Raw genomic sequence first — 21,771 nt, 5'->3', positions numbered from 1 at the left:
CATCAGCTACAAGTGCTCAAAGACCTCAGTGGATACAACCCAGGAGAAAAAAGAGCAGGAATTCAAGCTTTTCCAGTGTGTGCTACCCACCCTGTGGATAGAATTGAAACCTGACATTCCCATCTACTCTTTTGCCTAAGGGTCTGAGCAGAGCACTACAGAGGTGACACTGGCACCCTGGAACACTGGTTTCATCCCAGACACCAGCCCCAGGCCTACAGTGCAGGACAAACAGCAGGGCTGGAACCTCTCCGGTGACATGAGTCACCCCCAGAGTGCATTAGAGACAGATTTTGGGTAATCACTGGTATTTCCTGTTCAGAACACAGCCTATGTGATGGTTTCTAAATACAGAGGCATATAGATGACAGAAGACAGGGGGTAAAGCTATAATTTAATCCTTATGCTCTACTTAAGTGTGTTAGAAAACCTATCTTGGAAAAAACACAAATTCAGCAAGTTAAATAAAGCCAGACTAGGTCAAGAGGCTCCTGCTTACATCTTGTGTTAACTCTTAATGTGCATTTCCAAATTTATGAAGAGTGTCAGGACTCTAAAGCTGCTGGAGGCCACATCTTCCCACAATTCTGCTACCAAAAAAGGTGGTGCAGCACAATTCCATCATTTAGGGTGCAGAAGGGGACTAGAGCAGACCTCATACTAGTGCAGACCTCAAAATCTGCCCAGTGGAAGACAAAAAAACCACAAGGCTGTTCCCAAAGAGCAGTGATGATATAAATGGAAATAACACTGCAACCTGAGAACATGACTTTCCCCAAACTTCTCTTGTCACTGTGAAACCTCAACATTTCCAGGATAAGGAGGATGATATGTCAATAAGCACCTCCCTTTCCACACCAAGGGCACCCCTTTCCCAGCTTTTTAGTAATAGAAGGCTATTACATTTCCCTGAGGTTGAGAAAGCAACCAGGCATTGGGAAGGACACTGATGCTCTCCTGATATCTGGAATGTATCTTCACACAGGCTCACGGGTGGGGAGGCCCTGGCACAGGTTGCCCAGAGAAGCTGTGGCTGCTCCAGCCCTGGAAGTGTCCAAGGCCAGGTTGGATGGGGCTTGGAGCAACCTGGGACAGTGGAAGGAGTCCCTGCCCATGGCAGAGTTGGAATGAGATGGGCTTTGAGGTCCCAAGAAGCCTCAGCCCTCACATACAGACATCAATTCACGAGGCAAGAGGAGAACTCACATTATAAAGCTAATTCCCAGGTTCCCAGCTCAGTACCTCTGGCCATCACAGCTTTCCTCTCCTGCTTTGAGCCTTGGTGAATATTTTTAACAGTGGCTGCCTTTCATGCATTGTTTTCATTAAGTACTGCTTTTAAAACACGAGCTTTCCAATGAAGACTTAAGGCAAAAAGTATTCATATATTTCATTTCCAAGCCTTGTTAGACCTTGTTTTCATAAAACCCCCCACTACTCAATTAAGAAATTAACTGTTCAGAAGCAGGTTTCTGTTAGTTTTGTTTCTAGCTGGTTCTTGGGCCATATTCAAGATCACAGTCTCTAGCAGCAGTTTGTAAGATATTCACCCACCATATTCTTACTTCTTCCAATAATATTTAATTCTTCTAAATTTACACTAGAGAAAGAGTCTGAGGAATGGTATGTCAAAAGGAAAGCAAACAAGGAGAAATTTGGGTGAAGATTTAGTGATGGATCACAGTTAAGGGAGACACAATTCATAAGCTGAATTTGTTTCCTCATTAAAGAATAAAGATCAACTGAGGGAAAATTATCAAATAAGTTCAATCAATAACTGAACTTCAATGTTCAGTTGAGTAGCACCTGTTTTGTGAGTGATCCCAAGGATGGGAAGTAAAAAATTCTTTCTGTATAAACCATCCCCCTCCTGCTAATTGTCTCTCAACCAGCAAAGACTGGTTCCACTATGGAATTCGGAGTGGAAAAGATGCATTTGGTACAAAACTGTGGTGATTAGCAACCCATTTGCTTTGAAAGAACTTCAGTTCCTTTCTAAATGCTACTAGAGTAGGAGGATGCATAATATAGCCAAAGGAAACATATAGTGTAGTCTTTTCTCAGCTACCTTTCCTGGGAAGCCATTCAGGAGTTTACCGAAGGCTTCTAGCATTGCTCAGAGGATCCAGGAGGAGCAAGGGATCCCCCTAAAGGAAAAAAGAACAAGTAACAGCGGGATGGCCACTTCACAGGTTTGCTGGCTTCAGTCAGGGCTACCTGGAGTTGGGCTGGGGCTACTCAGCTCTCTGGAGCTCATGTGCTGCACGGGAGGGGCGAGTGAGAGGAGCAAGAACCCTCAGGCACTGTGTGTAACAGCTACAGGGAGCCAGTGCAAACAAGGAACCTCTGTACCTCCAGGAGCACTCCGTTCTTCAGCCACGAGACGGTGGGAGGGGGCACAGCGTCCGACTTGCACTCCAGAATGACCTGTCTGTTCTGCAGCACACTCACATCCTGGGGCCCACCAGTACCAGCAATGTTGGGAGGAACTGGAACAGAGAACAAAATCAACACTGCACATATGCTATCACAAACACTCCTTATTGAAAACTTCCAACTTACTTCTGAAGTTTGAAATAAATGCGATGGCTCGATATCATTAATTAGTTCTGATTTTCAATACCTGTGCTAAATATATCAGTATATTTCATCTCCTTTTCACAATAAACTTCCTAGTATTCAAAAACAGGACTTGGAATTGTAACAGAAATCAGGTGGAAGTTTCCCTTCTACTTGTGTACCATGCTCAGAATAACTATCCTTATTCAGAAATGTTAGTTATGATCACATGGTGCAATATCACAGAGTATGTCCTTGTTAAATGAGATGTTGATTTACCTTAGCAGTTCACACTCTGAAGGAATAACTTTTTTTCCTAAACTGAACTTACCATGCACTCGCACTAAATATTCCTTATCATCATCCCCTGCTGGGCTCGATGCCAAACACGTGTATCTTCCTGTGTCCTCCACCTAGAGACAGGAACAACTTCAGCAGAAACCTCAGAATGTGGGAAAAATCCAGCAAAACCAGGAAATACAAACATGGCAACAACACAGGCAGCACTTGAACACAAACACAGCAGATAAGGAATGCCTGGAAAGAAAATGAAGTTCTTGAATACTTCATTATTTTACCATGCTGGGATTGTTCAGAGATGGCTTAGGAGCTGCAGGCCTCCATAAAATCTCTCTAGATAATGTGTCTCCAGCAATAAACTGGCAGTGGGATCAATCTAAGAAAGGGTCAGGTTTGGGTACTAAGGAAATCCTTTTGTGCACACACAGTCATTAAATCCTTTATGGTTTCTCCCTCCTGTAAACTCCTCATTGTAAAGCCAAGAAGTGTTTGTTATACAGACAAATGAATCCCCAGCCCTATCCCACTGCTGTTTGAGGAACTTCACCTGGCTGCCCACAGTTGGATCCAGTCTTTAGTTTAATGGTGAAGGCTTTTAAAGGTTGTTTTCGTGGACTCTTTTATTGTATGAATTAATCTGAAAGTCTTTCTAGTGTCTTTACTATTTTTTCCAAACTTGCAGCCAGAAGGCTGCAAATGCAGTTTTTCTGTGTCATCAAAGGGCTTTAGGAAAATCCAAGCTAATGGGAAGAGAAAAAAGGCTGAAGAGGAACTATAAATCACAAAAGAAAAGCAAGGGATAGTAACAAGAGTCAAATAGGTAGAAAATGAATAAGAACAGATCACAGACAGATTAAAACCATAAAATGATTAGTCCCAGCATTGATTGTTCTGCTTTGTAACACAATGCACCAATAAATAAAAAAATTATGGAACTCTGAAGTGAACATGAAGTAACAAAGCTCAAAAGAGGCTGAAGTGCTTGGGCACTCTCATCCCAGAATATTACTGTGTGTTCTGTATGGGAAACTCCAAGGCAAGGTGATTTTGTAGCAGGTTTTTAGGACATCTCTTAGGACAGTCCTAAGGCAGGCACTCTTTTGGGAATGCAGATCTGAGCCCATCTTGACACAAATACTCCACCTGAGCGCTGGTTATTCTCAGGGCTTCTCTCAGCACATGAACATTATCAGTCTGCAGAAGTGGGCGTCCATCCTTCATCCAGGAGATTTTGGGGACTGGAACACCAGAGGAGATGCAGAGAAGTTCAAGTGGATTGTTAATGACGACAGAGAGTTCTTCTGGTTCATCTGAACCATTGATGTGAGGTGGCTCTGGGGAAGAAAAAACATTTGAGTTCTTTATTGACTCAAAAAACCTAACAACTGACTGTGAAAGCCTATAAAACATCATATACAGCCTTGGGGGTAGACTTAGTAGAATTAGTCTACATTATATTATTTCTGAGCGTGTCATGAACTCCCTGAGTAACTCAGGTAATTTCCATCTGCCTCTGCCTATTAATTTGCATATTTTAGGCATTGCAATTATTCATTAGAAAATGTTTTCAAAGTCACAGGTAAAATATATTTTTCAGTTTCAGTGAATATATTTATTCATATATTTATATATTCACTGTTGTACTTTCAGCTGTGCATCTTCCAGTCAAGCTGAATTTCTGCTAACCAAAGTTCTTAATTTATAGCATAAAGTTGTATTAATTACAGCATATTTCAGTATATACTACATTATACATTCACATCCTTTTAGGTATCTTTCACTTCTTTATTTCTCTCATTTATCATTTATTGAAAAGGCCAGGTTGGACGGGGCTTGGAGCAACCTGGGCTAGTGGAAGGTGTCGCTGGCCATGGCAGGGGGTGGGACTGGGTGAGCTTTAAGGTCCATTCCAACCCAAACCACTCTGAATAGAACAGACAGATTCTATGAGTCTATAAAACCCCTCCTTATCCCTAGAGATCATTTGAGTGCCATGTCCCTGCTCCCATTTTGCCACACTCCCAGGTTCACACTCACCCAGCACGCTGAGGCCGAAGTGCTTGCTGGTGTCTCCGGCTGCATTGGAGGCCACACAGGTGTACCTGCCCGTGTCCCCGGGCTCTGCCTGCACCACGTGAAGGACCATGCCCTGGTTGCTGGAGGTCAGGTGAGCCCCCAGGCCCAGGGGATGGCCATCTTTAAACCAGGTCACAGAGGGGGCAGGAGAGCCATCAGTGAGACACTCCATGGCAGCAGCACTGCCCCTCAGCACCGTCACCTCCTCCGTGCCCCCCGCGTTGTCCAGGCTCGGTGGCACTGCCGAGACACAGAGAGCTGGGTCACACACGGCACAGCCCAGAGGGCAGTGCTGGATGGAAGACAGCTGGAATGCAGCCACCTTTTTGCTTTTCCCCACTCACATTCATGTCTTAAAATTCACTGAGAAATTACATATTATTCCTCTTTCTAAAAAACCTGTGATGTGTCATGGGGGTTGGAACTAGAGGAGCTTTAGGATCCCTTCCAACCCAAACCATTCTGGGATTCTGGGTGACAGTTCAAGTTAGGACTCTTCTAGGGTTAAAACACTTTCCATTTAGAAAAACCCCAACACATTAAAAAGCCAATGCTTCCCTCGTGATTATAAGATATACTTGTGGCTGTCTGCAACATGGTGTTGGTGAGAAAGAAAACTGGTTTAAGAAATTAAGAAATAAGATTCCTTGCATAAAGCACTGCAGTGAAACTCACCAAAAACTTGCAGGTTGTAATGTTTGTTGTCCACTCCGGCCCTGTTAGATGCTACACAAGTGTACACACCAGTATCAGAGATCTGGACTCGGGCAAGTCTAAGGAGAAAAGCATTTATTTAAGCAAGCTGTAAATGGAATACATGTAATCCACTACGGCATGGCTTAGACCAAATTCTCCTCTTGCTTCCAAGAATACTAGAAGATTTATGCTGATACAGTAAATGAGAACAGAAAACTGAGCTAGTTAAAATAGATGAAAACCAACCTGAGAACCTGCCCAGCTGACAGCAGCCTGATTTGAGAGGAGACAGACAGAGGAAGGCCATTCTTCAGCCAGTGTAGCTGTGGTGGGGGGGTCCCAGAAGCAGTACATTCAATATTTAGGGAGGTGTCCAAAAGGGCAGTGAGCTCCTCTGCTTCAGCTTTACTATTGGCTATTGCTGGAGGCACTACATTTTGTAAATGTTGAAAAGGAAGATATTAAAACCGACTCTTAAAATCATTGCTCATGTGTTACCTCGTAGGAAATCCTGCACCTAAGGCCCCACGGGTAACCTAGTAAGATGATCCTCATTTTTAATAGAGTAAAACAATAATATTGAGCACTAATAAATTACCCAGTTACATATTTAAAATCAGATGCACTTTAGAAGGACAGTAGAATCCTCCCTTTGGTTTGTCAGGCTGTGGCAAACAAGAGGGAGCTCAGAGCCTGAAGCTCACGGGAAGAGAATGACAGTGCAGGAAGGGCCAACCTCGAGGGGACAGGCTGAACCCAGGGACAGAAAGGACCTGGCACTTAAACCTATGTCCTTCAATAAGACTTAAATACAGGGAAGCCACACAGGAGGAAAGTTAATTTATTAACACCTAGATTTATCTGCTGCCTTCATTTTTAAAAAAGGAAGTTTCAAAATGCCTAGTTAAGTATTCCAGCTGATTATACAACAGAACTGCTTTGGGGGTTTTTTTGGTTTTATAGGTTAGTGTGAAAACCATGCTCTTGAGGGTTCACTACACAAAGAAGGCCCAGCCATGTGCAGCCCCAAGCTCTGGTTCACTCACCACCCAATCACACACGACAGCTGTGTCCATAAGACCATTTAAGTTGGTTATTGCTTGAATTTCAACCACTGCAAACAACAAAAAAACTCTCTGCTGCTGTGCAGAGCCATTCTCTCCCAAAAGATGTGATGTGGTCACTAAGGATTGTTCCTTATTATATCAAAGATCACCTCATGCCTGTGTTCCCATTCGTTCTGAGGCTGTATAATGGGACAGATCCCTGCACAGCTGTGAAACCCTGCCTACACAGAACTCTCCCCTCTTCGCTTCAGTCATTGTACCTAATAAACACATTTTTCACAAATTAAAATATCCACTCGCTATGCTGCTGAAGAATCACACTCACTATCTTCTGGATGTCAAACTGTGGAAGAGAAGAATTTCCTTCAACACTTCATCATTTTTCTTTTAAACTCAGGACCTTTAACTATTAGTTCCCTATACACCACTCTGCTTTTAGCTGATGTACTTTGACTGGAATTAGTGAAGATATGCTTGGGGCTGATTTCCTATTATACTGCTTTTTTTGTTCCATTAGTTTATCTTTCTCCACAAGAAATAAAAAAATCACCACAAGCAGAATTCCTCTATTATGAAACCCACTAAAGGAATTAATTCCTGTTTATCCCAGAACACATTTACCAGCGATTTCAATGCTTTTGTCACTGACAGAACATCCTGTGGAATACACTGTGATATCTACAGTACATGCAATTGGAAACACGTGTATTTAGTATTCCACTGCAGACAGACATTCCTTTCTGGGCTCTCCCTTGGGAGTGTGTACAAAGAAGAGATTATGCACAGATTTTGGTTTCACATCTGGGAGAACTCACCATAGACATTCAGGTTGAAGATCCTGTCCTCCTCTCCCGCAGGGTTCGTAGCTACACAAGTGTATTTCCCTGTGTCCGAACTGAGAGCTCTGGAAATGTTTAATGTGCTGCCATCTGGAGTCACTCTGCAAGGAGCATCACAAAGCACAGTGAGTTTGTTTAGTATTCCTCTGACCTGGCTAATAAACAGTCCATTTTGGACGGTTAAATAACTACCTCTATCCTCCTGGGAGTTTGGTGAGAGAACCATTGTGTTTTGCAAAATATTATTGTTAGAGATAGGTTAGGAATTTTTTCCTAGAGATGATCTGTTTAACTTTGTTTTAGGATTCAGTTCCAGCCAGGCTTTTGAAGGACCCGTAATGAAAAGCATCAAGTAAAATGTTTCCATGCCTCAGATCTTTCTCCTCCAAAGGAACTTAATGGAACTTATTGACCTTAATAAACTTTCAGGAAGCTGATGAACTTTAATGGAATTTATTAACTGAGAAAGAAATAAATATCATATACTTATCTCTGTTAAAAAAATAGAAAGAAAAAATCAAAATAGTAAAAAATTATACAAGATTTATAGAAGTTAAAGAGGGAGATGATGTTCTTAACTTGGCTAAGCTCCAGCTCTGGCCCTCCTCACACTCCCTTCATAGGGCCCTCTTTTATTCCCCCTCTGAGCCTGGAAATTATAAAAGAGAAAGCAGTGTCTGCTTATTTTTGCTTGCCTTATTCTTTGTAAATCATCACTGGCAACTGTTTTTCCATCCTTAAGCCATTGCAGGTCGGGTGTGGGCACTCCCTGGGCACTGCAGACCAGCTGGATGCTCTCTCCCAGCAGGACACTGACCTCACTCGGCATCTCAGAGCCAACAATGTTGGGAGGAACTGGAAAAGCACAATGGAGGGAAGAGGATTCAGCAGCAGACACATAACCTGAACTAGAAACAGTCCCACTGCAGTAGCTCAGGAGTGCCAGTATTTAGTGCAGCACCTGGAACAGGTCCTGGGCCCTGGCATAGGTTGCCCAGAGAAGCTGTGCCCCATCCCTGGAAGGATTGGCAGGGCTTGGAGCAACCTGGGCTAGTGGAAGGTGTCCCTGCCCATGGCAGGGCGTGGGATGAGATGGGCTTTAAGGTGCCTTCCAACCCAAACCATTCTGGGATTCTATGATCAAGACCATCATAGTCCTGTTAACAGCCACACGATTATTCCATCCCAACCACAGCCATTTCTAGCCTGTTTTCTGGTAAATTTTGAGCATTTCAAACAATTTCAGTAACATTTACAGCTTCATATTCAATTCCTAACCTTGGGGAAAACCTGACACACAGAGGCACAACTAATGGGGATGAGTCATTAGGAACAGAGGAAAACCCAGCCCTGGGACCCCCACATAGGCCCACAGGTGACCCCAAACCCTACAGGAGCCCCCTCAGACCCACAGGAGCCCACAGACCTCTTTATTCCCCTTTTTTAACTATTTGTTACTTTTCCTCCCCTTATTTTTAACCCATTTTATCCTTACAAGAAAGGAAACTGGGGTAAAAACCACAAGAAATGGATTTAAAAAACTGGAATTAAGGGGGAAAGAGGTCAAAAAGAGAAACTTGAGGGTAAATTGCTGTTTGGGGCCAACTTTGGGCCGTTTTGAGCCCATTCCAGCACTTGGGGGTTCTGAGGGGGTGAGGTGGGTGGAGCCAATGGGGCATAGCCTGACCCTAAAAGGTGGTGAGGAGGCGTGGCCTTAAAGGGTGGCGGCCATTTTGTGTGCGGTGCTGAGGGGGAGCCGCCTGTCCACCATTTTGGGTGTGGAGGCAATTCCATTGTCATTGGAGCCAGGGGGGACAAAAAGGTATTCCTAAGGGAATTCTGCCAGTATGTCTTTGCTAACTCCTCCCATTTGCTCTGGCAAGAAAGGCAACAGGGCATCACAGCTCCTGAAGCCACCTGTGTGTGGTGCTCCAGAATCCTCCAAAGCTGCTCGGGTGCTCCACAGGAGGAAGGATGTGACCAGGAGCAAATGCACACAGCCTGCATGACTGCCTTCAAGTTTCACAATCAGAGGTTAAGAATATTCTTTTCCATGCAAATTTCTAGCAGTATAACCCTCTAACCATTTCCCCCCCAGTCACAGATCATAAAAATAATGGTCTGAATTCTCCACTTTCCTACATGTTCATGTTATCTCGGTGCTTCTGGCAGAGATACGGTGTCACACTCGCTGAATTTTTGACCAGTTCTGCTCACTGAACCCTCATCCCTCACCTTGGATGGAAAGCACATAGGTTTTCTGAGCTTCTCCCTCTACATTGGAGGCAATACACGTGTAGGTCCCGCTGTCCAGGAGCTGGGAGTGAGCGATCTGAAGTTTGCTTCCACCAGACAAAATGTGAACGTCAAGGGAATCCGAGTTTTCTGAAAATATGTAAACAAGTCATCATTGCAAACCAGGCCACGGGGAGCAAACATCTCTTTTGGGAGAAATTCTTTCCTCAAAATTTCCAAACAAAGATTGCAATCAGTTACCAGGAGAGTCTGTGTAGAGACAGATGAAGAAGAAACAACCAACAGACAGCAAATAGCACAGTGGTACCTCAAAGAGGGGAAAACAAGGAGTGAAAAGCATGAAGAGAATGTTTTACCTATTGGTTTTCCATTCTTAAGCCACGCTAATGTTGGTGGAGGAATCCCAGTGGCATCACACACAAAGGTGACAGGATTACTGACAGATTCACTGACCAACTCTTGTTCAGGGCCTTCAATACTTGGAGGCACTAGGAATTGAACAGAAGCAAGAAAAATTGTTTGGTTAACATATTTTGTAAACTGGTTTTGCATTGTCTAATCTACAAAGTCTGTGGTTTGATACTGTTGTAGATAATGCAGAGAGTGCTCACCATAAACATTAAGATGGAAATTTTTATCATCTCGCCCCGCAATATTTATGGCTCTGCACGTGTACTGGCCTGTGTCAGAAACCTAAAATTAAAATATATTCAAAAAGAAATCATTATGGAGTCTGATTTTAATCCTACAGTTTAGAGACATGAACACCCTCCTGTGCTTCTGCCAACTCGAGGTCCTTTTCACAGCAAGAAAGGCCTCCAGCAAACACATCTCCTACCAACAGCAAGTAAAATATACCAACACAGATGAAAATAACTGCCTAACAGCAGCAGAGCAGTGGCAGGTGCAGCCTCCCCACGGCCTGGCCTACCTCTGCACCCTTGACGTGCAACGTTTGCCCATCTGCCAAGATCTCCACGCGGGCAGACTCGGAAATGCTGAGCCTGTTCTTGTACCAGGTGATGACCGGGGGTGGGATGGCATTGGACTCACAGTCCAGTGTCACCGGGGTGCCCACCCGCACGTTCAGCACTGTCAGGGAGGCTCCACTGTGGTCCTTGATGCTTGGGGGCACTGCAGGAGAAGCTCAGAGTTACTTCTGCCTTTGTTTTGTTGAAACAACCCAGTAAAACAGATAAACCCCCTGTGTTTTCCAAGCAATAGGTATTATTCCAGAAAACAGCAAAAAACAAACCAAGGACAGTTAGGAAACTCTTCTTCTGGCTTTCCCCAGCTTGGTTCCTGGCAATGCAAGTATATTCCCCATCATCTGGTAGCCTGGCTCGGGGAATCTGCAGCGTCCGAGCACCTGAAGCAAAGAGGGAAGGCTGCAGATTTATCCCGTGGGGATTGTGTTATCCCAAATGCTATTTTAAAACTGCAGGTCCAACAGGCTTTATAACTAGTGGCCGTGGGCCTTATCAAGACAAACCACACAGAAGTTGAGCCCAAAGGCTGTAGAAATAGCTGAGATTCCTCACCAGGCACAATGAAAGTGTTGGAATTTGAACTGAGAGGTTTTCCATTCTTGAGCCAGCTGAGATCAGGAGGTGGAAAGCCCGTGACCTCACAGGTCAAAGAGATGAAATTATTCACCACCACAGTCAAATTCTCAGGGTTAGAACCAACAACACTTGGAGGAACTGTGGAGAGAAAGACACATTAATAGGTTTACACTGCATCAGCAAAGGATATTCCACCAGATCCTGGTTTCCTAAAATAAAGCTGCATTGATGGGTTTCACCAGAGGGAAAAGTCACAAAAATCTCTCACATCCCATGAATGGACCTGCTGTTTTTTGGATGCAGCTGGAAATATGACTGAAATCAATCTAATGGTCATTCCAGCTCCTGTAATTCATAAAAATGTCAATTATTTCATTTGTAGTCCTTCTGTGCTTGAGATTTGGGAAGGCTAATGAGCCTCCACGAGGTCCTGACTCATGCCCTCTCAATTTTCCAACACTGCCCCATCAGACACTTGCTGTATGAGGCGGCACAGATCAGATTCCCCGTGGCAGGATGTGCAGGATGACTATCACTCCTTCCTGAATTCTTATTGCTCCTGTTCTTCCTGAAGTAGTCCATTTTCTCACGACAGAGAACCCAAAATGATTCCTCCTGCCTCAGTTGAGGGCTGTTCTGTAACCACACAAACCTGTTGTTTAACAGTGAGCTAAGCACTTTTAGAATCCTGGCCTGCACCACTGCTCCAAGGGGTGCACTTTTTAAGCTCACAAGTCCCAGCACTTTTAAATCAAGAATATTTTGACATGTGACCTTTCTACAAGAATGACTTAAAACAAAATGACTGTAAATCTCTTCCTTTTAATAACCCCCAAGTTTTAGTTGCCATGTTTTGCAGTGGGGATATATAAAACACTTAAGAGGAAAGCAAAAGCATGTTTTTGGCTCTATAGGGTGGAAAAATCATTCCAAAGAACACATGGATTCCTCTTCTTCAAAGACAGAAACATTGAAGTATTTTGGCCCATCTCCACCCGAAATTCTCCAGCTGTTTGCTGTCACTTGAGTGACACAAACCAGTCATTAAGGCAAGTTTATGGCTCCTCTGGGCACTGGAGAAACAAGGAGTCCATGTAAATGGGGAATTCAGTCCATATTTTTCAGCTTGGAATAACTGAAGGATATTTCCCTGATAAAGAGCATAAAATGGTTCACTAGACTAAGTGGAGAATTCTGATCTGATGACATTTCATAGTTATTTATATTTATTTACTTTTACAGTTCCTTTGCCACAGATGTGATTATTGGCAGTGGGTAATTCAATATACAGGGCCAAATCTCAGCTGTCTTGAATGTAACTTACTTAAAAAGTGGGTGATTTCAATTTCTTCAGTGAAAAGCCCCCACAAATAATCTGCATATGCAAATTTATCAGTATGTGCCCACAGATGCAGTAATGGGCTCAATTATATAGCACTCAGGAGGCAAATTACCTCCTTATTCTATATTAAGGTTAGAGGTTGAGATTTTAAAACTGGGTGCTTATTTTCAATGTTTTAAAAGGTTTTCTGTTAGTTTTATCACTCACCTTGGAGATCAGAAGTGATTTTTCCAACCTCTTAAAGAACACCATCTTTAGTATTTTATTGAAATTTATGAAAGCAGTTCCATTAGAAACACACAAAAATGCTGGAAATAAGCCTTTTTTCTGACACTGACAAGACACAGATCATGGTGCTTAGTGATTTCCCTCAGTGCTTCACCCTGTGTGGTCCCTTCCTGAACAACTGCACTCTAATTTTTCAAATTAAACTGTATTAAGAATAATAGACCTAAATTGGTAATACTGTTGAGCTAGAATTGAAGCTTCGGGCAAATATTTCTTTTACGAGAAGAGGATTAGACTACTGTCACTCTAAACAAATATTTTAAAGACAAGAAGTTTAAATTAAAACACATATGTCAAGAAAAGGGAAATATTTTGATTTCAATACAAAACTCACACATCAGAAAATTTGGACAGACGCCATTAAAAGAAAATAACTTCTCAAAGAATGACTCCAGGGCAAATTCTTCCCATGACAACACCATTTTTGGCTAATTGTATCGCTGAATAGAAAAAAGGGCTATAAATCTGTGCCATTCAGGATGTAAATTTGCTGTATGCAAATGAGGAAAAGGGGAATTACTGTGTATGGAATAACCTGAATCCTCCCATTCCTGGGATGCTGGTCCTGCACTGCAGTGAGAGAGAGAACACAGCCCTAGTTTTCTGTCCAGACTGGACCAAGAGGCTTAGCCAGTGGCAGGGAGTGACAAAGGACACCAACCCCATGGAGAAGGCTGGGATACAAGTCTGCAAATCATACTGTGAGAGCAAATAGGGATGGAGCTGCCAGTATTCCCTGGGAGGTTTAACCATGGAATGGTGCACAGGAATTGGTGGGAATAATGCTCCTCTGTTCTGCAGTTCGGGATGGAAATCCCAACGTGAGGGGATGGAGAATGGGCAGAAATAAAAGGGGAAGGTTGGGTTTACTCTGAAATGTTAATTAGAGATGTCCTGGTTTTCTGAAGCTACCCAGAGAGGGAAGGGAACGTGGTGGAGGTATTATTTTTTTTATGAAAAATGTATGTCCTAATTTCTTGATTGAATTTGTTTTAGACTTCTGGTGCTTAAGGCCAAAACTTATTTTAACTCCACAACAAAACCAAAAACAGAGAACAGAAAGGAACTCAAAGGGCACATTTCTAAAAAGCAACCTTTTACAACTCTGTGTATCTTCATTTAATGCTTACTAACCATTAATTTCCTTGGAAAATTAATTTTATGAACACATCAAAACAGACTATAATTCAACTTGTAATTTGTGATGTCAGAGCTCAGCAACCCCCACAGGGTGAGCAGACACAGCCACTACACCAGGCTCCCTCAAAAACAATTCCCACCTTTCTGGAACGCCTCTAAGGAGCCAAAGCCATGTGGTATCAAGAGCCACGTGTTGCCAAGGTACTTTAAACTGATCCTTGATTTCTGGTGTGTCAGAATGCCCATCACACCCAGTAAGATGATTCCCTGACATGAAGCCAAGGGTGTGCCTGAGCACTCCAAAACTCACACACCAAGCTGAACTAGTATTTGATGGAAGACAGCAAATTATGGATTATTGTACTTACCATGAACGTTAAGATTAAAATACTTCTTGGCACTTCCAGCTATGTTTTCTGCAATGCAGATGTACCTGCCAGTATCTGCTATTTGGGAATTCAAAATCTAAGGAAAAAAAGAGAACATATGGCTGTGGAACTAACATATAGACAACACTATCAAAGAATCAAATGGGAAGGATTAAGACCAGCTCTCTAATTGGTTTGATAGTTTTACCCAATTTATCGATAGAAAGGGAAAGTTGTTCAGAATACACTATTTTCTCCACAAAAGTAAATATTATTTTAAACCAAGTGATTTTAATGAATGTTTCACAGCATGACCCCACAAAACAGTTGAGTCTAAGGGAACCCCATGGGAATAAGAGAGAGGAAGAAGGGACAAAAATTCCTTATGTTTGCAATACCGTGCAGGAGAAAGCAAGGATTGCACACTCAGCAAAACCAAACAGATCTGTGTTTATGGGCAGTTTGGCTTGTGTTTGTGAAGCCAAAAATCAGTTTTGCACTACAAGCTACCTGTAACCTCCTTCCACTAGACAAAAAGGTGTGTTTGTCATCTTCTGGCAGGAGCTGGCCATCCTTCTGCCAGGTGATGCTTGGAGAGGGGCTCCCACTGGGAACACAGTCCATCACTGCCACCCTGCTCACGAGCACAGTCACCTCCTCAGGCAGGTCACCCTCGGCTCCACTGATGGACGGGGGAGCTGCAGACAGAGGGAACACAGTCACTCAGCACCTCTCAGGGGTGCTTCCTAAATCAGACTGGGTTTTCAGAAGGAAGAAGAGAAATCTCCAGTGAATCCAGTGAAAGATAAAAACACCCCGGGAGTAGTTCAGCTGGAACAATTCAGTATAACTCAAAGGACTGCAGCACAACTACATTTATTCACAGCAGCCAGGAAGAAGAAGAGGTGGAAACTCATTTTCCAGTTAGCCCATCATGTTCTTTGCTATCAAAATAAAAGTTGATTTCCGAGGCATGACCCCTTCATAGCAATAAATCCATATTTTCAGTGGCATACACAGCAATGGAGGTAAAGAAATGTGTTTCCCAAGGCCAAAACCTTGAGTGCATCAACAGACAGAGCAGATGGTCAACACGGTTGTGCAGGCATTCTTTGATCTAAACCCTCAATTTCCTTCAGCCTTTGGGAGTTCTGCAGGCATTTTAGAAAATGATGACCAAAATAAAGAGAGAGAAAAGCCTTGGTCAGACTTTTCAACGGGAAGCTGGAGAAGGAACAAGAGATACCAAGATAAAACCTGGATTTCTACCTACACTTTTCTTTCTGGTGAAGGGTGAGAGGGGTAACAATGGAGTTCCTATAAGAATAACAACCTAGAAACACTCTGAGCTAACAACATTTTCACACAATTCTGTGTAGTTCTACCACTCCAGCACCCTAAACTCATCGATTTAATAGTTTACAAATACACAGACTTTAAAAACATGAAGGAAACCTGGGCTACAACGCTCCCTTAGTGAGCAGAGAACTCTTTTTTTGCCACTAGGAGGAGAAGGGGAAGCAGGGGAGCTCACAGAGCACGTGGACATGGTAGTGGATGGAGTCCTGCCCGGCCTCGTTCTCCGCCACACACGTGTAAGTCCCGGCATCACCCGGCTGGGCCCGCGGGATCTGCAGCACTCGGCCTCCTGCAAGCAACACACACCAGGGAACCCCATCATTCCCACCCCACGGCCCACCAGAGACCGGAGCATGCAAATTTATGAATGGTCAAGCATTTGGTCTGAATTATAAGTAACTAAAGGTTTTTATTTTGCAGCTACTTTTTTTCTACTGGCGGATCCTTGGAATTGAGCCATGTTCATAGTGGAATGTTAGAAAAGAGCAATTAATTCCACAGAAAGGAGTAACATTCTGCAGCAATTTGCAGCCAGGCATTATTCTTCCATCAAGAAGAGAAATATTTGTCAGTTAGATGGCACAGAATAGGCAAAAGGAAATATAAGCACAGAATATTCTGTTCCAAAAGATTCACTTGTAAGCTTAAAGGTACTTTTCACTCTATTCCTCATTAAAGCACTGCCACATAAATCACTTCAGAAGGAGAGGACATCTTAGGAACACGTTCAGGGAGTGGCTGTCATTGCTCTCCCAACAGATGAGCAAGGGGGACAAGAAGGCATTACCCTTTTACCACTGCCCTTCTTTACACCCCCCATCCCACAGCAGCTCTGCACAGCAAGACTCCAGGACTACAGGCAGCCCTTCCCCTTGCCCACATGACATTAAGTAGGAGCTCATGGCCATTTTTCTGCTGGAAACATGATTTCCATGCTTCACTGCTTGGTTAAAAGGCTTTTCTACTCCAATTACAATTTTGTCAAAGCAAATTTAATAAGGAAATAAATCAGGAACACATCAGAGAGAAGGTATTGCTGTATTTTATTTCTCAGCACATGGAAGTGTTTCAGGCCAGACTGGATAGGATTTGGAGCAGCCTAGTCCAGTGGAAGGTGTCCCTGCCCATGGCAGGGGGTGGAATGAGATGAGCTTTCAGGTCCCTTCCAACCCAAACCAGTCTGGGATTCTGTGATTCTCTATAAAAGTTAAATGGTGACCTTCACACCATTTTAGTGACTACTTTTTTAAATAAAAGGAAACAGCTTAAGGCCAAGGACTGGAGAGAAACATTTCCAGCCAACAAAGTCTGAAAAGAACATTAAAGGAATGTTCTGAAAGGGAAAAGTGCGTTATTACTATACAAATACCAGCACTAAGGCCATTTCTTCATCATAGGATCCCAGAATGGTTTGGGACAAAAGGGATCTGAAAGCTCATCCAGTCCCAGCCCCTGCCATGGGCAGGGACACCTTCCACCAGCCCAGGGTGCTCCAAGCCCCATCCAGCCTGGCCTTGGACACTTCCAGGGATCCAGGGGCAGCCACAGCTTCTCTGGGCAACCTGTGCCAGGGCCCCCCCACCCTCCCAGGGAAGGATTCTTTCCCAGTATCCCATCTAACCCTGCCCTCTGGCAGTGGGAAGCCATTCCCCCTTGTCCTGTCCCTCCATCCCTGTGAACAGTCTCTCTCCATCTTTCCTGTAGCCCCATAGGCCCTGGAAGGCCACAGTCAGGTCACCCTGAAGCTTCTCTCTTCCACACTGGACAATCCCAATTCCCCCAGGCTCTCCTCCCAGCAGAGCTGCCCCATGCCTGCTCACCTTGGTGGCCTCAGGTCAGAGAGGGCCCTTTGAACACCCACCTGGCAGGATGAGCACTTTGTCACTGGAGCTCAGGGCAGAGCCATCCTTGTACCAGGTGAGCACGGGAGGGGGGACAGCGTTGGTCTCACAGTACAGGGAGAGGGGGTTGTTCACAATCACATCTTTGCTTTCTCCAACTCTTCCCCCATCCACCGTGTTCCCAGCTTCCCATTCCCTGTAAGGCTTTTGGAAACTAGGAGGGACTACAACAAAGGAGAAGAAAAATGGTCACATTTTACAGCAGAAATGGTGAGTTTTAAAGTCAAGAACTGAAAAGGTATTGAAACATTAAATAAAAGCAATAAAAAAATAACTCTATTAAATCAACTCTTCCCCCCCAATTTAAGTTACCCAGGAAAATTCTAGTTCTTCTCATCAGAATGAACAACTGAGCAATCTACTGAGCATTTTCTGAAGACTAATAAATAACAGTGTAAGAAGACCTGCTACCAAACCCAGAGGACATCAATCAACAACACCACTGAAACAATAAGGTATCTGGTTTCACTCAAGTTCTCATTTTGTCTATATTTTCAGAAATTACTCATGATTGTTTTCTTGTTTTCACACAGAGTGTGTAGGCCAATGGAATGCTGCTGTCTGGGGCCTCTAAATACTACTCAGTAGAGAGAAATAAAACATGATGTCTTAGTTTGAGTTAAACAAAAACCTTTTCTTGTTATTAGAGGAAGACCAGAGTTGTTATGTCATTCCACTGACTTCTGAAAAGCTCCATTTTTCACAACATATAAAAGAATAATCAAATACTGTATAAAGATCAGCAAAATATACATGAAATAAAAATCACAGAAAAGACAAAAGTATTGGATTAGACCAAACGGGGGTAAAGGATATAAAACTATAAATTCCAACATCTCAGGAGATTAGAAAAGGAGGTTAGCAGAATTTGATTCTCTTTTCACCTTGTATATTGACATCAAACTCCAGCTCATCCTCCCCAGCAATGTTGGACGCCAGACACGTGTAACGCCCGGTGTCGGACACTTGGGCCTCCTTGATGTGCAGAGTTTGGCCACTGGCCTGGATCAGGACATGGTCATCTGCCTTAAGTGGCTGTAATGGAATTTTATATGAAAATTAATACCTAGTAAAACACACACTAGAAATAGCCACATTTGTGGAAGTAATATGAGTAAACTTGATCGAGCTCCAAGGTCCTGGAGGCAATTTTCTTTTCATGGTTGTCAGAAACTGCATCTTCACCCTGACTGGGGTGGCTGGTCTGCTCAAGGATGGGGGTTTACATCACTCCTAACCCCAGACAAGATGCTGCTGAGAAGAGTGATGCCATCCCCACCAGGGCTCTCCTGACACTGGATTAGATCAGGCTGATCCAACCTCTGAACTCACTGGCCAGGTCAATGAGCTGATGGGAGATCTACATGTGGAAAACCAGCAGTGTTCTGTGAGGTGAACAACTGGATGTGACTCACCCTACTGGACCTGCTGCCCAGCAGGGACGTGGTGTGAACATGAAAGGACAGAGCAGCAGCACAGAGACACAGCACTGCATGTTACTGTCCCTGAAGACACATCACAGGGGACAGCAGGGACTGCACTGACACAGCCTGTCTGTCTCAGGGCTGAAAACAGGACACCTCAGGTGTGCATCTGCATCAGCAACCTGGGCTAGTGGAGGGCGTCCCTGCCCAGGGCAGGGGTTGGAACTTCATGAGCTTCAAGGTCCCTTCCAACCCAAACCATTCTGGGATCCCACATTTCCACGGTTATGGAGCTGGCACTGAACTCCCAGCCTGCAGGGGACAGTTCAGTCAGTCCCTGATGGGAGTGAAAGCCATTCAGCCAGGGTAGCCTAAGGAGAAGCAGCTGCTGTGCCTGTGGCAGCCAGCTGTGGAGAGCCACTGCTTTTAGGGACCTCTCAACCCCTCCAACATAATTTTTCCTTGGCAATCCAATCAGTACTCCCAGGAGATCCCAGAATTACAGTGCATGCTTCAATGAACCCGAGGCTGTCCCCACAGTCTCCCTGTGACTCCAGGCTGTTCCCACGTGCTTGGTGAATCCAGGAATTGCTGATTCCACGATGATTGCCCTACCAAGAAGAGCTAAAGCAAGAGATTATTCTCTCCTCTCTCACAGGAGTTGCACCATTTCTTTCTCTTTATTTATGAGGTGTTTGAGTGGGGCCCTGTGCCCTGCCCTCCCCAGCTGTGCCGCTCCGTTGGGACACCGCTGTGTGCGGCAGGAATCGCGCCTCGCCCTCACTGAGGGGCCACGCGCTCCTGTGGCTTTGTGAGCTCTGCCAGGACCAACTGGGAGGTTCTCTGCAACTTCTGCAAGGGCAGCACTTGAGGGAACCATCTGTAACACGGTCTTTGGGGTTTTACACAACAGCCAAGGGACTTGTGGTAACACGTGGGATGCTCCTGCCAGGCAGGGCCCTCCCTCTTTATAGCACAGCCTGGAAACTCCAGCACTGGTGGCTCGGGGCACTGCCAGGCACCCAAAAAAAAGCAAGGATGTGCATTGGCAGAGGTCTGGCCCACAGCAAACACCCCAAGATGTGTGAGGGGTGATGCTACCAGCAGGAGGGGGGTAAGTGCCAGTGAGCTGTTGGTTAAGAGAGACAAGGAATACAAACTGTGTCTGTACAAAATCCCCCTGGGAAGGAAGGAAGTTTGTGACTGGCCTGTCCATCCTTGTACCAGCTGATGGCAGCAGCAGGAACGGCCTGAGCTTCACACTCCAGGGTCAGGCTGTGGTTCACTTTGATCTTCACTTCCTTGGGGGAGAGCCCTGTCCCTGAGACATCCCCTCTGGTAATGGTGGGGGGAACTGCACAAAAACAAAGGGAGAGACTGTCCTGACTTACTGTCTGCTGCAGCATTTCAGAATTAACCACACAAAGGCAAAGCCTGGATGATAACCTCAGGGAAAGCAAGTTCCCTTATATAAACTGCCTCTTGCCCACAGCCAAATTCTTACTTTTATATATAAAGATATATATATGCATGCATTTTCAACCATTTTTAGTACATTTATTATATGTAAGAATATATAAAACCGTGTTCAACACTTTTAAACATGCAAACCTGACTACAGCTTACCTAACTACAGCACTTCATTATGTGCCTGGCTTGAATGCCATAAAGTTCAGGCTATTGTAACCATTAAAAAGCATTTTAATGGAAACTAATATTCCCAGAAACATATGTTTGAACTGAAGTCCACACTCAAAGTAGCTGGTCAAAACTCAACATTTCCACTCCACTGAAACCCCAGTGTTGCAAAATGTTGTTTCCTTCTGAACCAGAAGGAAACCAGAACATTGCAAAATTGTTCAGCTGCCCCCCAGCCTGGTCTCATAATATCTTTTTAATTATTTTGGATGCTTTCAAAGCATTTTCCACTCTTTTTTTTTTTTCCAACTGGAAATTTTAAGCTCTCCCTAATGCTTACAGAACCCTAATAACTGACAGTTGCAATGGCACTTGGGGCTGGGGGGCTTTACGTTGTTACACAGCTATGCTTCAGTAATGAACTCTTTTGTCATCTTCTTATTATTCCAAATCCAATGGGGCCTTATTAGGGACTTAGTGTAATTAAAATAACAGTATGGTTACTGTAAGGGAGCAAACCAACTCCAATTCAGACTAGGAAATTTAAAAAAAAGGTAAAAATCATGGTTGACTGAGCTCATAATGAAGACTTTGAGCATTAAAACTGAGTATTAGGCACAGATGCTCAAAGGACAATGTGCTGACAGGATGCCTGGAAAGGGAAAGCTGTTGTGCATATGGAATTTTATGGAAGGATATAAAAACAGTATCCTCCTGTTTCACCTTACTCAAGAAAGTTTCCCAATAGGTGTTATGGGTCCCCTCCCCTACTGTTTTTCTGAAACAGTTTCTGTGCTCAGGAGATTCTCTGCTCACATCTCCCATTGTGCTGCACTGGTCTGATCTGAAAATCAGTACCAAAAAAAGCATTCCAGAAGGAACTGCAGTTGAGTGTTCCTTCCATCTCCTCCCCCTGGGTGGTACAAAGGCTTTTAGCCCAACAGCAGCATTGC

General features: G+C 44.0%; 1 protein-coding gene across 1 annotated transcript in view; it reads right to left on the bottom strand.

The window, feature by feature from the left end:
• HMCN1 (hemicentin 1) overlaps positions 1–21,771 on the bottom strand; it is a gene marked incomplete at its 5' end in the record, with an annotated part of 160,609 nt that overhangs the window by 32,765 nt on the left and 106,073 nt on the right. The window contains 20 exons of the mRNA XM_029964017.1: positions 2,353–2,489; positions 2,891–2,972; positions 4,003–4,193; positions 4,897–5,175; positions 5,611–5,708; positions 5,878–6,061; positions 7,514–7,638; positions 8,233–8,392; positions 9,773–9,922; positions 10,150–10,281; positions 10,405–10,486; positions 10,725–10,927; positions 11,049–11,162; positions 11,335–11,496; positions 14,497–14,593; positions 15,007–15,194; positions 16,031–16,144; positions 17,717–17,920; positions 18,641–18,791; positions 20,389–20,534. Of these exons, the coding sequence (XP_029819877.1) occupies positions 2,353–2,489; positions 2,891–2,972; positions 4,003–4,193; positions 4,897–5,175; positions 5,611–5,708; positions 5,878–6,061; positions 7,514–7,638; positions 8,233–8,392; positions 9,773–9,922; positions 10,150–10,281; positions 10,405–10,486; positions 10,725–10,927; positions 11,049–11,162; positions 11,335–11,496; positions 14,497–14,593; positions 15,007–15,194; positions 16,031–16,144; positions 17,717–17,920; positions 18,641–18,791; positions 20,389–20,534 (2,999 nt within the window). The remainder of the gene's footprint in view (positions 1–2,352; positions 2,490–2,890; positions 2,973–4,002; positions 4,194–4,896; positions 5,176–5,610; positions 5,709–5,877; positions 6,062–7,513; positions 7,639–8,232; positions 8,393–9,772; positions 9,923–10,149; positions 10,282–10,404; positions 10,487–10,724; positions 10,928–11,048; positions 11,163–11,334; positions 11,497–14,496; positions 14,594–15,006; positions 15,195–16,030; positions 16,145–17,716; positions 17,921–18,640; positions 18,792–20,388; positions 20,535–21,771) is intronic.

Source organism: Manacus vitellinus, unplaced genomic scaffold (assembly GCF_001715985.3).
Source record: "Manacus vitellinus isolate BGI_N305 unplaced genomic scaffold, ASM171598v3 scaffold_68_pilon, whole genome shotgun sequence".
NCBI classification, from domain to species: domain Eukaryota; kingdom Metazoa; phylum Chordata; class Aves; order Passeriformes; family Pipridae; genus Manacus; species Manacus vitellinus.
Note: the sequence above shows the minus strand (reverse complement) of the source record. Positions and strands in the feature narration are given on the sequence as shown.